The sequence below is a fragment of the Schistocerca nitens genome, chromosome 8, assembly GCF_023898315.1.
Source record: "Schistocerca nitens isolate TAMUIC-IGC-003100 chromosome 8, iqSchNite1.1, whole genome shotgun sequence".
Classification (NCBI taxonomy): domain Eukaryota; kingdom Metazoa; phylum Arthropoda; class Insecta; order Orthoptera; family Acrididae; genus Schistocerca; species Schistocerca nitens.
In genome coordinates, this window is record NC_064621.1 from 264,391,356 (window position 1) to 264,407,608 (window position 16,253).

General features: G+C 44.1%; 1 protein-coding gene across 4 annotated transcripts in view; it reads right to left on the reverse strand.

Moving 5' to 3' along the window:
- The window catches only part of LOC126199289 (glucose dehydrogenase [FAD, quinone]-like), a 205,452-nt gene that overhangs the window by 166,345 nt on the left and 22,854 nt on the right, over window positions 1–16,253 (reverse strand). For 2 of the 4 annotated variants that reach the window (XM_049936109.1, XM_049936107.1), the window contains exons 2-3: window positions 12,452–12,537; window positions 11,624–11,997 (exon numbers count right to left, since the gene is read on the reverse strand). In XM_049936109.1, the coding sequence (XP_049792066.1) occupies window positions 11,624–11,968 (345 nt within the window). In that variant the 5' untranslated portion in view covers window positions 11,969–11,997; window positions 12,452–12,537. The remainder of the gene's footprint in view (window positions 1–11,623; window positions 11,998–12,451; window positions 12,538–16,253) is intronic. The other 2 variants (XM_049936108.1, XM_049936106.1) reach the window with 1 other exon arrangement.

Below are 16,253 nucleotides of genomic sequence, written 5' to 3' on the forward strand. Positions count from 1 at the left end.
GACCTGCAACATGCGCTCGTGCATTATCTTGCTGAAATGTAGGGTTTCGCAGGGATCGAATGAAGGGTAGAACCACGGGTCGTAACATATCTGAAACGTAACGTCCACTGTTCAAAGTGCCGTCAATGCGAAAAAGAGGTGACCGAGACGTGTAACCAATAGCATCCCATACCATCACGCCGGGTGATACGCCAGTATGGCGATGACCAATACACGCTTCCATTGTGCGTTCACCGCGATGTCGCCAAACACGGATGCGACCATCATGATGCTGTAAACAGAACCTGGATTCATCCGAAAAAAACGACGTTTTGCCTTTCGTGCACCCAGGTTCGTCGTTGAGTACATCATCGCAAGCGCTCCTGTCTGTGATGCAGCGTCAAGGGTAACCGCAGCCATGGTCTCCGAGCTGATAGTCCATGCTGCTACAAACGTCGTCGAACTGTTCGTGCAAGTGGTTGTTGTCTTGCAAACGTCCCCATCTGTTGACTCAAGGATCGAGACGTGGCTGCACGATCCGTCACAGACATGCGGATAAGATGCCTGTCATCTCGACTGCTAGTGATACGAGGTCGTTGGGATCCAGCACGGCGTTCCGTATTACCCTCCTAAACCCACCGATTCCATATTCTGCTAACACTCATTGAATCTCGACCAACTCAAGCAGCAATGTCACGATACGATAAACCGCAATCGCGATATGCTACAATCCGACCTTTATCAAAGTCGGAAACGTGATGATACGCATTTCTCCTCCTTACACGAGGTATCACAACAACGTTTCACCAGCGAACGCCGGTCAACTGCTGTTTGTGTATGAGAAATCGGTTGGAAACTTTCCTCATGTCAGTACGTTGTAGGTGTCGCCACCGGCGCCAACCTTGTGTGAATGCTCTGAAAAGCTAATCATTTGCATGTCACAGCATCTTCTTCCTGTTGGTTAAATTTCGCGTGTGTAGCACGCCATCTTCGTGGTAATTTTAATGGCCGGTAGTGCAATTAACTACTGTGAACACGGGTCAAGAGCTAAACAGTAATATAGTGACAGGCCTCCACCACACACGCACGACGACTCGCCTGGTGCCTCAGAGTTCCAAGCAGCAGCCTCCAGATGGCGCTCGCTAATCGGTCCCTCTTCCTGCTTCTACGCCAAGTCCATCAGCATTTCACCAGCCGCCAGGGAGAGCGCTGTCAACTGGGGACTATTTTGTTTCCGTCTAGTATTGGTGGAGATGGAGATCCTTCCACCAACAGGCGGAAAAGATGATGCAGGGCGGACACTTAATTCAGTTAAGCGCCTATGGGCAGCTCACTAGGGTACCACGCCTACTCGTCATCATCAATTTCCTCGGAGTTCACGTTACGTGCACGGGTTGACCAGAAACGAAAATGACAGAAATGGGAGCGCCAGATGGCCAAGAGTTTCGAAAAAATAGCTTGATGGGGCGAATCGAACCAGAGGTGAGCCATTCATGCTAGCGCAATTTGCCTGCAGCAGTTGACACTGTGGAAACTGTATTGAACGGTAATCGGAGTGTTGTGGAGGTCGAATTACTATGTGACAACACTTTTTTCATTTCATTATTTTCAGATTTTACGCTACTTATGCTGCATATAAACCGAAATAGTGCTCAGTATATTGTATCTGACACGTTTCCGTTGCTGATGTACCTAACACGTGACTGTGCAGGGGCGTTCGGCGTGGAGGTAAGCTGATTCAATTCTGGTGATGTATGAAATTTTCAGTGTCAGTATTGTGCTGCAAAGGGCAGGAGAGGAGATAGCGTAAAGTTCCTGATCACAGTCCTCTCGCCAACGTCCTGGGTTACACTTGTCAAGGGGAGTAGGCTATGTGTTGGGACCAGGTTTCGCCCTCTCCCTTCTCTACACAAACCCAACAATGTATGCATATATGGCATGAAAGGGAAAGGCACTGGACAATTTCATATTGAAATTATGTTACCAAGGAGAATTTTTATTCAAACGTTGGGATTGCGTTGTGCGTTGTTTGTTCCCAAACTGTCCATTGAGAAAGAACCTTTTATGAACGTAAACGACATTTGTTTTCCTACAGAAATTATAGTGACAGTTGTAGCATGTGCCAGATGCCGAAAAAATTACTGCTTGTCCTGTTTTTATGAAGAATATCACTCAAGGACGTGTGCATCATTAACTGAAAAATAATATAAGTATCTAATTTTATATCCGAAGTTTTTATAGGCTCAACAATCCCTTCATGAAAATTTATTTGCAATCTCAGGTTTTCCTTTGCATTCCATTTCTATGCTTTTTGTGAAAATATTGTCCGCAGCTCGTGGTCTTGCGGTAGCGTTCTCGCTTTCCGCGCACGGGGTCAGGGAGTTTCTCTGCCTCGTGATGACTGAGTGTTGTGCGTTCTTCATCATCATTGACTCGCAAGTCGCCGAAGTGGCGTCAACTAAAAAGGACTTGCAATACGGCGGCCGAACTCCCCCGCATGGGGCTTCCCTGCCAACAATGCCATACGATCATTCCATTTCATTTTGTGAAAACATTAATCAAACAGTTTATTAAGCATTATTTCTGTTTATTTGCAGTGTAAGTAACGTAAAAATTGAAAATAAAAATGTTGTCGTATAGAGACTCCACCCGTCGGCCCTCGTTTACAATGCTATGTGTTGTTTCCACCTCACCAGCTGCTGGCAGGAAATTACGTAAACATAAATGGCTCATGCGTCGCCCGACCCACGCAAAAAATGCAATTTTTTTCGAAACACTCGGACATCTGGAGCTCCTAGTTCTGTCGCTTTGATTTCTGGCCAAGCCCTGCATATAGCATAAATTTCTCCATATAGCTTAAATTTGGGAGAAATCGGTGATGACGAGTAGGCGCGTTCCTCTCGTCAGTACAGTCTATGCAGTTACCCTGCAGAGCACATATCATCCGAGTTCCGCTTTGAAGACCACATTCCGACTTAGCGGTCGGTTTGTGTGTGTGTGTGTGTGTGTGTGTGTGTGTGTGTGTGTGTCTCCGCCCGTGGAAGTGACCTCATGGCAATAAGTTGTCGGTCGACGATTTATACTGGGATATTTCCCGTGCCTGGCTTGAGTGGGGACGACCGTCGGTTGGTCGTTCGTTCGGTCGTCGCAGCGGACGACGTGCATTTGGTCTTCCGATCGCTTCTGGCTTCTCTGTGTTTGTGCCGACTTATAATTCATCCGTGTTGTTTCACAGTGACTAGTTTTAGTATTGTGAGTTGTTGGTGGAATTGTTTCCCCGAATCCGTGTGTATCTTGTGGTTTCGAATCAGCAGTTATTTTAATGCCGTCTGCGTACTGTATATGGAGTGAGGAGTTGCAAACAGACATGGTCGGTTGGGGGCGCAGCAGCGAGCAGGTCCGTGCAGCGTGCGGGCAAGCCAGGCCCGCTGGCTGCGTGCTACCACTGCCGGGTCGAGGAGGGGTATCTGCGAGAGCGACGACTTCGTTGCACACCGAACCGTGGACGTTTAAGTTGAGTGAAGAGTTAACTGCTAATGCAACCTAGACTATTCTGAGATCTCGCCTTTGGTCAGCTGGTTTTTGCTCCCAGGGCCGCTGAGCCTGGCCGCAACGAGTGAAGTGTCTTGAGGCAGTGAAATATTGCAGCTGTCTTTCTCTATTTGTTATTTATCACTGAATTTAGTATTATTCTTATCAGTGAAGTGCAACCAGCGGTATTTTCTGCCTTGTGGCCACTAACGCCCCAGTTAACTGCCCTGGGGTTTAGTGTACTTTTCCAGCAGTGTACCTTTCCTCGTCGTGTTGATGCTGTCTGACACAGCGTGTAGTTCGACAGCCTCTTGTATTGTACTGTGCATATTTTTTGGGAGGTTTGCCTTGGTTCTAGTGTTTCCTTCGGCCTTGGGTGTAGTGCTGTCTGTCTCTTCACCCTTGCCTGACAATATTCCATCGTTGTACTGGTGATCGGACATTAGGCAGATTGGTTAGTCGGTCGGTCGACTCTTAAGCTGCCCCTAAAGTGCGCGTCATATATCTTGGCGGCCGAGTTTAGGTTCGTTCTGCGCATCTGACGTCACAAAACACAGTCAGCCAATGAACAGAGAATGACGTTGCCAGATCTCGACTACAGTGCAGAGCACGGACGAGTGTCTTCAGTTTTAGAAACGTTCAGTCATAAATAAAGTAATAGAACAAAAGCAATGTCTTGATAGCAGACTTTCTTTTATAGAAAGTTTGGAAAAAGCATTCTTTATACCAATTGCTTCATATTCTATTAATTAATTAAACCAAACAAGCAATAAGACTCCTAATTCAGGCGATAGCAAGGAAAGGTGTTTGTTTCAATCTCACGAACTGCTTTTTCGCAATAAAGAACAGCGGTAATTGTTTATTTCCTATTGTACTTCGACGAAGCGTGAGTAATTCATAGTCACACCAACAGTGTTTGTAAGTAGTTGCGTGACGTGTTAAAGTCCTTATGGAGTTACACTGTTCGATGAGCTGAGATAGCGTAACGGTTAAGGTGTTGGGCTGCCAAGTGAAAAGTTATGAGTCCTTGTGCGGTGTTTAATATTTTCTTTATTTAAAAACAATATTGGAGTGCCTTACTTCACGAATTTTATTCGTTTGAATGAAATTTCTAGTGCTTTGCCTCTTCATTAACTTTTTCGCTGCTGCAGACACGTGCTCCCCGCATTCCGCGCTGTGCGCGATTTTGTCATCACTGCACTTCTCGCCTGTGCAGACACGTGGTGTTCCCACTGCTTTGACACACTTATCATTCGATTTCACAAAAACTATTTGGCCAAAAAATTTGATTTTTACACGTCTTCTTGACTGATACCTTCCCCCCATAAATTACTTAATTTTGTTTTGATGCGCAGCATTAAATGTAGTAAACCATTGCACCATTTTGAAGAGTTTGCAGAGGTAAAAGTCCATAGCGTATACTTTCCGTATGGTCGATTTTAGTTGCCACAATGTTGAGAATGAAATGTGGACAAGGTACCTAAATTTCATATAATATTTACTGTATAACAATATCTCATTTAATTTAAGTACCACATAGGTGTCGTATGTAATATTGAGAAATATTCCGTCTTTCGCGACTGTAATAAAAGTTTTATTTACACAGGGCGCGTTTGGCTTTATTTTAAAGCACTTCCATCGGTGAAAGGTATAGCACATACACAATGGTATTTATGTTCTATTTCTTGTTTTTGTTCCACAGTCGCAGTTTTACCATTGGTATTGAAATATGTCCCTCTTCTGCAACTGTAATAAGCGACTTATTTAGACCAGACGCGTTTCTCTCTTTTGAAGCATCGTAAGAGGACTGTATTTTGTGTCCTCCATTGCCAAGTCACCTTCGTAGTTTTGTGCTGCGGTAGCACAATATTCAACGTTTGTGTTGGCTCATCAGTGTTTTAGCAAATAAATGCTGTTTGTGTGTGCCACACACAAAATTATATTTGACATAGCTCTGAGCACTTCACTGACAGACGGTATATTCAAGTCCTAATGTTTTTGAAAGTCCACAGCTTTGTTTAATGTATTTTGTCTACTTCCTTTTGATTGATTGAAGTGCTTTAAAATAAAGCCAAACGTGCCCAGTGTAAGTAAAACTTTTGTTACAGTCGCGAAAGGTGGAATATTTCTCAATATTACATATGACACATGTGGTACTTAAATTAAATGAAATATATAGGTATCTTGTCCACATTTCATTCTCAACATTGTGGCAACTAAAATCGACCATCCGGAAAGTATACTCTATGGACTTTACCTCTGCAAACTCTTCAAAATTTCGTGCAATGGTTTACTATATTTAATGCTGCATAATAACTGCGTTGAACATGGAAACAAAATTAAGCCATTTATGGGGGGGAAGGTATCAGTCAAGAAGATGTGTAAAAATCTAATTTTTGGGCCAAATAGTTTTTGTGGAATCGATTGATAAGAGTGTCAAATCATTCGGAACACGATGTGTCTGCACAGGCGAGCAGTGCAGTGACAAAATCGCGCACAGCGCGGAATGCAGGGAGCACGTCTTTGTAGCAGCGAAAGGGTTAATGCGGCCGTGGTGGCTTTACTTCATGAACTGCGCGCTCCCCCCTAAACGTAAGCTTGCGAACTATGCTATACTATGGCGCTGCTTCTCTTGGCGCGTGCGTCGTGTGCAACTGGCAACGCAGCAATCTCCCGCGTCTAGGCGGGCATGCGCGAGCCGCCAAGATAAAAGAATTGAACTATAGTTTGAGTTGCCATCCTGTTACGTGAGTACAACTCTTGGCTGCCTGTCTCACCTTACGTTATGTTTGCGTTACCTTCCCAGACCGACTCTTGGAATGCTGGGAACCGCTTATCCTGATTCCTTAGATTGCAATGTTTGTTTTAAAGATATTTGTAGTTTTATAATTACTCATGGTGTGGCCGCCATTCAGTCAATTGTGTTTTTTAAGAGATTGTTTTAAAATTTTAATTTCATTAAATAAAGTTTACGTATTTGTTGTGCAACCGAGAGTAGCTGATTACGGTCCCGTACACAATCGTACCCTTATCCTGCCCCATCTTGATAAACCAGCTCTCACTCTTAATAAACGTTATTGGTTATTTCTTATTGTGTTGCCACGTTACTGTTCTAGTGCCACCCTGTCAAGCTGGTGTATAATTTGAAAACACTTGCGAGAAAACTGTCACCCACTTTATTCACCCATGTAGGAAATCAATTTTCTACTACCGTGGATGTTAGGCCTGAATAGGAAACATAAAAAAAGAAAAGAAACAACTTGTAATGAGAGCCGATCTCGTAAACTCATCGTGTAACTGGTGACCTTATCATGAGTTTCATGAGGTCGAGCCAAATTTTAATGTTTCGCAGATAATTTACAAGTATCACCACACCTCCAAGTAGGGATGGCTATTATGACCGAAACAACCGGTTACCGGTTGTACTTTTTTTTGTTTATGAAATAACCGATATTGGTTTTTTAAATTTCTATTATATCCTATAATAATCGTAGAAATCGAACAAAGCTTGAAAAAATTGACTCTATCAGTTTCAAGATACATACAATCAAAAAATTAAATTAAATAGGCAAATAAAATTAAACAAAATCCGTCCGACATTCGATGGTTTTCTCTAACGTTCCTCCAGGGATTCCCATATGAGTTCCCGAAGCATCTCCGTAATACATGCGTGTTGTTTGAACCCGTCAGTAACATAGCAGTCCGCCTCTGAAGTGCTAGAAGCAATGATGGAAATAAAAGGGAGGGCCAAGAGTGGAATTAAAATTCATGGTGAAAGGATGTGAACGATCAGATTCGATGTTGGCGTAGCTATCCTCAGACCAGCTGAAGGAGAATTACATGATTTCCTGAAAGGAATGAACAATCTAATGAACACAGAATATGGAGTGTGTAGTGGGACGCGAAATTGAAGCGTCACCCATCCACCAGTGTCAGCCCAGTTTGCAGGTGAATATAAGTTTAATTTAGTTTTGTTTATGTATTTTTGTAATATTTGTAATGGTTGTGAAGTGTCTAAAGTTTTTGTATTTTTTTTATGTTTCATGTACGGAGAGGGCGGCGCAACGAACGGAGACAGCATCTTCGTTGCCGGGACCGGAGAGAAAATTGCTGGCCACTATACGTCGCGGGTCGACAGCCAAAGAGCGACAGAAGATTCTGAAACCGATTTGTAGCGTCGTGCTTCTACAAATTGAAAATGAATAATTTGTAATGTTTTGTACAACAATGATATCATAGGAAGTTTAATCTTATTGAAAATGTTAGTTTCGTCTTGTCAAGGCTCAGGTTCACGTCTGTATGTAGGAAGATAATAAACTAGTGGATGCTACTAAAGTTGAAATACGTGTTCCGAGGATTTATTCATGAAGAATTATGTGAATGAATTAATAATATATTTGACAAGATTATTGGATTTTGACAGCGTTCATCGCGACTTTGAATCTCAAAAAGTTTATTCAGTGTGGTTCTATTATCAATTAAATTAGATAACGTGTATCAATATAATTTCTGAGGAGAAACAAACGACATCTAAAATTGAAAAAGTTTATGCAAACCAGTTGGCCCGAGTGACGTAATTATGTGCATACGACTCAAATGATGTTTTACAGTTTCGTTCAAGAACTATTCTGAGACAGTTTAAAAAGAATATAAATAATTTTGAAGTGGGTTGTAACTGACGTAGGTGACGAAGTCTACACATGGTCATATGTCGAAAGAAAATCATTTAAACAAATCTATACGTCGTTACACTACAAGTGAGAGTAAATTGACGAAAGACGAGAGTAATGAGAGTAGAAATTAGAACAGCGAGAAATTTAACATCAGGATTGATGGCCACGAAGTAGACGAAATTAAAGAATTCTGCTAACTAGGCAGCAAAATAACCAATGACGGACGGAGCAAGGAGGACATCAAAAGCAGACTAGCACTGGCAAGAAAAGTGTACTAGTATCAAACATAGGCCTTAATTTGAGGACGAAATTTCTGAGAATGCGCGTTTGGACCACAGCATTATAGTAGCAGTAGTAGTAGTAGTAGTAGTAGTAGTAGTAGTAGCTTCATTCATCCATAGATCTCTTTTTACAAAGATATAGGACATGCCAAAGTATTTACAAGTTTAAAACAATTTAAAATAAACTAATTTATATACACATACACTTACGGAGTCCTAGTTAGAGACAATCATTAGAAATACTCCTGGCATACAATACTTATTTTACAAATAACTTATTACATAATGTAATGCCACACTAGTCACTCATATCTCACTGCCAATCACTGCACACACTATACACACATTGTTTCATAGCACTTCACTCACTGCGCGCGCGCACACACACACACACACACACACACTGGCGATCTCTGGGCCATTTTCTGTACTGATTTCCTATCTTGAAAAACTGAGTTAGCATCCCTCTGAGATGTTGAGCTCAGAAAGAGGAAGAGGTGTTAGTATTGTGCTATGCATAGCTTGGGGGTAAGTTTTTCTAGAAAAGGAAAAAAGAAAGAAAGAAACATAGTGTGAAGCTTGTTATGTAAAATGTTGGATGTTTTACAGTCATTATTATTATTTATTTGTATAACTTTTTTTAACCAAACCCCTACTCTGTTTTGTCTAAGTAATTCTTCAATGTACAAAATGTATTACATAACAGGTACCTTTTAGCTGCCTTTTTAAATAAGTGTATTTTTGCAATTCTTTTAATCTGTTTTTGTAATTTATTGTACAGTTTCATTCCTCGGTAGAAAATGCTGTTTTGAGTTTTATGTTTATTTTTTCTTGGTGAATGTAAGCTAAGTCTAGCTCTTGTTCCATGGTCATGGACAGAGCTGTTTGTGCAGAAATTACCAATTTTTTTTATGTGTACAACTGACTGGTAAATGCATTCACACGGAGCAGTTAAAATCCCCAATGTTTTGAACAGATCTTTACAATGAGTTCGACTACTATTTTTGGTTATTATTGTTATGGCTCATTTATAGAGTTTGGAAACTGTGTTCATATTTTGTGCATTTGTACCCAAAAAAGAATGCGATGGCTAAGAACTGAGTGTACATGTGAATAGTATGTAACTAAAAGACACTGCATGTTACACACTGATGATAGGACTCTAAGTGCATAACATGCTGACGACATTCTGTCTGCAAGAACCTTTGTGTATGGCAGTGAAACATGGACTGGGGGAAAAGTGGAAGAGAAGAGAATCGAAGCATCTGAGATGGGGTGCTACAGACGAATGTTGAAAATTAGGTGGACTGATGAGGTAAGGAATGAGAAGCTTCTGCGCAGAATCGGACAGGAAAGGAATGTATGGAAAACACAGACAAAGAGGAAGGACAGGATGACATGACATCTGTTAATGGGGGTAGGACGTCAAACGGGCCGACTTGGAGCAGGAGAGACACTACAGGACATTTCAATTTCCAGTGTCTATACTTTTACAAATAAATTCATAAAACTTTGTCAGCATGACCAGGAAGGATTCAGAATTCAGACTCATAGCAGTGGAAGTTCTAAAACATAACGAAGTAATTGTTTTACGTGTGGAATTTCATCATTTTTTTCACTTACTAATGGCAGCATTTGTTGCTATAGGTACACTTTTCTTCATAAGTAAGAGAGATTCTTCGATGAATTTTGCACAGCATACAAACCATACTTAAAGGTGTACGAAACTCTAGAATTTTCCATATATATTAAAAACTGTGGTAAAAATTGAGGTAATTAACTATAAAATTCGTGTTTTTTCTAAACGTGAAGTTTAAAATATAACAGTTCATTCGTTTTTTCATAAATTAAATAAATTCTAGAGTTTCATGCTGTGGTTTGCGTACTGTAAGACCTTCGGTACACACACCATCAGATTATTTGCCTTGTCACTCTAACGAGTAGGCGAGTGTCAGCAATATGTCTCGTGGTCTTATCGTGGCGTGTTTATCTTCTGTCGTTAGGTCAGACGATAGAAATGCCACTTGCACGCTTAGAGTAGCAGATTGACGGTGACCAACTTTAAACAGAACTTGATTAATTTTTACACACATTTATTAAAATAATAAAAAGCACAGACATTACGTAACTTGATTCTGGATGCTGTTTACAATTGACAATCTGAAGTTCCTTTGGTCTTGGTACGTTAATCTTATTCTCACATATCTCTGATACTTGACAAAGTATCATGGCTATGTACAGGAATATGATAATATTATTAGGCGCAGACTGAAACTTGACTATAGACTGGTACAGACAGACTGGTACAGACTAATGCAGACTGAATAATCGGAGGTCTGTACACTCGTTATAATACCTCGCGCGTTCAGGTATCACTGCGCGAGTATGATCCGCGAGGAGAAAAGGTTCTACGTTAGCAGTAATCTCATTGGCTGCGTTACATATTAATACGCGGATCGGCGGAAGCAGAATTTGGTCCGTCGCAAAGGCAGCACCATCTCGTAGTGCGGAGACGGACGAGCACTGCGCCTGCGCTGTTGTGCTTAGCGGGTTGTGCTCTAGTGGGAAAGTTGTGTAAGCGCTGACTACGCGGAACTATGTACACAACACATACACCTGTGAGTATGGTATGTATGCTGCGCAAATTTAATCGAAGAATCTCTCTAACTTATGAGGAAAAGTGCACCTATAGCAACAAATGCAGCCATTAGTAAGTGAAAAAATGATGAAATTTCGCACGTAAAAAAATTTATTTTGTTATGTTTTCGAACTTCCACTGCAATGGGTGTGAATCCTGAATCCTTCGTGGTGATGCTGACAAAGTTTTATGAATTTATTTGTAAAAGTATAGACACTGGAAATCAAAATGTCCTGAGATGCCTCTCCTGCTCCAAGTCGGCCCGTTTGACGTCCTACCCCCCTTAAGATGTCAGGGAATAACTTGCATGGTACCAGTGGGAGCTGTAGGGGGCAAAATCGAAGACAGAGATTGGAATACGTCCAGCAAGTAATTGAGGTCGTAGGTTGCAAGTGCTGCTCTGAGCTGAAGAGGCTGGTATAGGAGAGAAATGTGTGGCGTGCCGCTTCATACCAGTCAAAAGACCGATGTCTCAAAAAATAAAAAAAAAAATAAAAAGAATCCTCCAAGTAAAATACTACCTGCGTGGCGTGCAGCCTGGGGAAGAGCCTCGGCACGTCGGCCTCGGGCTGCGGGTCGCCGCCCGCGTCCAGCAGCAGCACACTCCAGGCGGGGCTGTGGTCGGCCAGCCTGGCGGCGAGGGCGCTGCCTGCGGCCCCGCCGCCCACCACCAGCCAGTCGTACTCCTCCTGCAGCCGGCCCGTCGCCCACGCATCCGCCGGGTAGCTGCGGCGCTCCGCTTCGTCCGGAGCCGCCGTCATCTGCACCAGCGCCGACAGCAGAGCCGAGTACACCACCGCGTGCACGCCATACGTGGCGCACGGCGCCGCCGCCGCCGCCGCCGCGCTCGCGTTCAGCACCTCCATCGCAGTCGGGAACGAGCGCCGCTCAGCACCTAGCGGTAACACAGGCAGTAGGACCGCTGGTATTATTAAAAATATTGGGGATCCGATAAATCGATATTTAATTCATTGTATTACCGGTTTTCGGTATATCGAAACAACGTCGGTATGTCAATCGCAGAAATATCGACCTACAAGGGCGTTTGAAAAGTCTAAGCAAAAATAAAAACTTCTTATATATACTAATATATATACTAAGCTGGTATCTCTTCTTTCGGTCATGTCCGAAAGAACAGATACCATTTTAGTATATATGTAGTTAAGGCTCACCGGCCACTTGACCATCCTCTTCTTCTTCTGTGCGAATGCACAAACAGAGCCCGAACTCTTACGGGAATCGGCAACGCGTCGCGAGTAATAAGTATAATGGGCGGGGCACTACGAATGTAGTGCGGGACAATACGTTGAGAATGTGGGTTTCGCGGGAGGCGTGACAGAGATAAATACCTGCAGTCGCGCTATCCTCTGTGTCCTCGGTGGCTCAGACGCCGGCACGGTAGCTCAGCGTGTTCGGCCAGAGAGCCGGTTGGCCTCTGTAATAAAAAACTGAGTGGAAGGATCAACCACCGAACTTGAACAGGATGTCTTGCGACGTCCGCAACGACCGAACACACACACACAAAAGAAAATGGATAAAGCGTCTGCCCTGTAAGCAGGAGATCCCGGGTTCGAGTCCCGGTCGGGGCACAGATTTTCATCTGTCCCCGTTGACGTATGTCAACGCCTGTAAGCAGCTAAGGGTGTTCATTTCATTGTAAAAACTACTTACGTTTTTGGGGTAAACCTTTTTTTATTTTTCGACATCAATCTCCTTTTACACTTATACACTTCGTCCAACTCTGTTCTAGTTTGTTGATCCCTTCCGAATAATAGGTATTGTCCAAGTCTGCAAAATACACTCCTGGAAATGGAAAAAAGAACACATTGACACCGGTGTGTCAGACCCACCATACTTGCTCCGGACACTGCGAGAGGGCTGTACAAGCAATGATCACACGCACGGCACAGCGGACACACCAGGAACTGCGGTGTTGGCCGCCGAATGGCGCTAGCTGCGCAGCATTTGTGCACCGCCGCCGTCAGTGTCAGCCAGTTTGCCGTGGCATACGGAGCTCCATCGCAGTCTTTAACACTGGTAGCATGCCGCGACAGCGTGGACGTGAACCGTATGTGCAGTTGACGGACTTTGAGCGAGGGCGTATAGTGGGCATGCGGGAGGCCGGGTGGACGTACCGCCGAATTGCTCAACACGTGGGGCGGTAGGTCTCCACAGTACATCGATATTGTCGCCAGTGGTCGGCGGAAGGTGCACGTGCCCGTCGACCTGGGACCGGACCGCAGCGACGCACGGATGCACGCCAAGACCGTAGGATCCTACGCAGTGCCGTAGGGGACCGCACCGCCACTTCCCAGCAAATTAGGGACACTGTTGCTCCTGGGGTATCGGCGAGGACCATTGCAACCGTCTCCATGAAGCTGGGCTACGGTCCCGCACGCCGTTAGGCCGTCTTCCGCTCACGCCCCAACATCGTGCAGCCCGCCTCCAGTGCTGTCGCGACAGGCGTGAATGGAGGGACGAATGGAGACGTGTCGTCTTCAGCGATGAGAGTCGCTTCTGCCTTGGTGCCAATGATGGTCGTATGCGTGTTTGGCGCCGTGCAGGTGAGCGCCACAATCAGGACTGCATACGACCGAGGCACACAGGGCCAACACCCGGCATCATGGTGTGGGGAGCGATCTCCTACACTGGCCGTACACCACTGGTGATCGTCGAGGGGACACTGAATTGTGCACGGTACATCCAAACCGTCATCGAACCCATCGTTCTACCATTCCTAGACCGGCAAAGGAACTTGCTGTTCCAACAGGACAATGCACGTCCGCATGTATCCCGTGCCACCCAACGTGCTCTAGAAGGTGTAAGTCAACTACCCTGGCCAGCAAGATCTCCGGATCTGTCCCCCATTGAGCATGTTTGGGACTGGATGAAGCGTCGTCTCACGCGGTCTGCACGTCCAGCACGAACGCTGGTCCAACTGAGGCGCCAGGTGGAAATGGCATGGCAAGCCGTTCCACAGGACTACATCCAGCATCTCTACGATCGTCTCCATGGGAGAATAGCAGCCTGCATTGCTGCGAAAGGTGGATATACACTGTACTAGTGCCGACATTGTGCATGCTCTGTTGCCTGTGTCTATGTGCCTGTGGTTCTGTCAGTGTGATCATGTGATGTATCTGACCCCAGGAATGTGTCAATAAAGTTTCCCCTTCCTGGGACAATGACTTCACGGTGTTCTTATTTCAATTTCCAGGAGTGTAGCTACTAGTTGCTGCAATCACCTCCTTGTTTGAATAAAATCTTTGTACCGCCAGCAATTTCTTCAAATTGGGGAACAAATAGTAGTCGGAGGGAGCAAGTCTGGAGAATAGGGGGGATGTGAAACGAGTTGGAACCCTATTTCCATGACCAATATATTTGTCCGGGCTGTTATGCCGTGGTCGGTTGATGAATTCTGTGTTGTTTCCCAACGTTTCGTCTCCGTCTGCGGGAGACATCTTCAAGGGGGTCTGTAGCTCGATGGAAGGTCCAACACACCCACTGGCTCGCTAGTTTGTGTTTGGGAGGGCATTCATCTTAGGTACTTCGTGCAGCAATGTTGACCATCGTACTGCGATGGTGTAACCGTTAGCATATCTGCCTAGCAAGCAAGAAGACCCTGGTTTGTGTCCCTGCCGCAACACAAGTTTTAATTCATTTCGTCTGCTTCGATCATTGGGTAATATTTTATTTACATTTTACTGTCGCTAAGTAACAGTTAGGCGACAAAGGTAAATAGTTGTTCGCTTCTTCCAACACTGGAGTCATTAGAGACTTAACGTTATAAATAACAGTGATGCAAATAAGGATGTGATATCGTTAAGACCTATTCAGATATTCGTTTTAAGTTTCTTAGGGATATCCTTAAAGACTTAAACATTAAAGGGCCGCTTTCTAATCGAATCTCAGTTCAGTGTTATAATCGTTGCTTTTTATCTCCCAGAAGTAAACGAATACGTAAACCAGTTAAACAAACTCACTATTAGGTTATATGAATGCATGATGTCTTTTCTTTGGAAGCTAAATTTTTCTATAATCAAGGACTCTGAGAAATGAGTATCAATTTGTGAGTAATATACATGGTGCTTGTAATTAAACTTTCGTTACTTGAGCCAGTGTAGGCAGAAAACTTATAACCATATGGTTTGCCAGCTTCATAGGAATGATACTCAGACTGTGCGCTGCAGGACTTGCTTTGTTAGTAGAGTTAATGTCATGATTTGCCATTAGGCACCGGTACTGGTATAGGGACGTACGGTCGCAACACGAGCATCATTCTGCATTACATTTGCAGACAGTCAGCACGGGTCTGGACAAGGTGAGCAGGGCTTTACTTGTAAAGCTGTTTTATCAAAACAACAGCAATAGCGCTGCTGCTCTTTGTGAGTATCAACACGTTAAGGGAATATGATTCAAATGGCTCTGAGCACGATGGAACTTAAAATATGAGGTCAGCAGTCCCCTTGACTTAGAACTACTTAAACCTAATTGACCTAAGGACATCACACACGTCCATGCCCGAGGCAGGATTCGAACCTCCGACCGTAGCAGCAGCGCGGTTCCGGACTGAAGCGACTAGAACCGCTCGGCCACAACGGCCGGCAAGGGAATACGAAGAGGTTCTCTTTCCGCACCGGGTTGAGGAGCATGATTCGGAAGTTCGAATAAACTAGCGATTTGGGAATTGCTCTTGGAAGAAGCCGACGACTAGTAACTCTACAAATTGTTGAAGAAGTTGCAACGGCCATGAATGCTGGACGCGATCTCCAAGCAGTGCACGAGCTGTGTCACGGTAGTTCAACGTTCGACAAGTGCTGCGAGCAATTGTGAAATGGCATCCATACAAACTTGACGTAAACTTTTGAGTAGACTTTGCTCTCAGTTTCTTGAAGGGGTTGAAGTTGACGACATGGTATCTTGGAACATTTTGTGGATTGGTGAAGTACATTTTACGCTCACTGGGACAGTTAAGACAAACAGTTGTCGCTTTTGGCGATCGTCACCGTAAGCGAACGTTCATGAGGATCCCCTGCATAGTGAACGAGTCCCTGTATGGTATGGCTTCACGGCACAGTTCATGACTGGTCCATTTTTCCTTGAGGAACGCTGATACCAAGGACATACATCATGAATGGCACACGTTACTGTGAT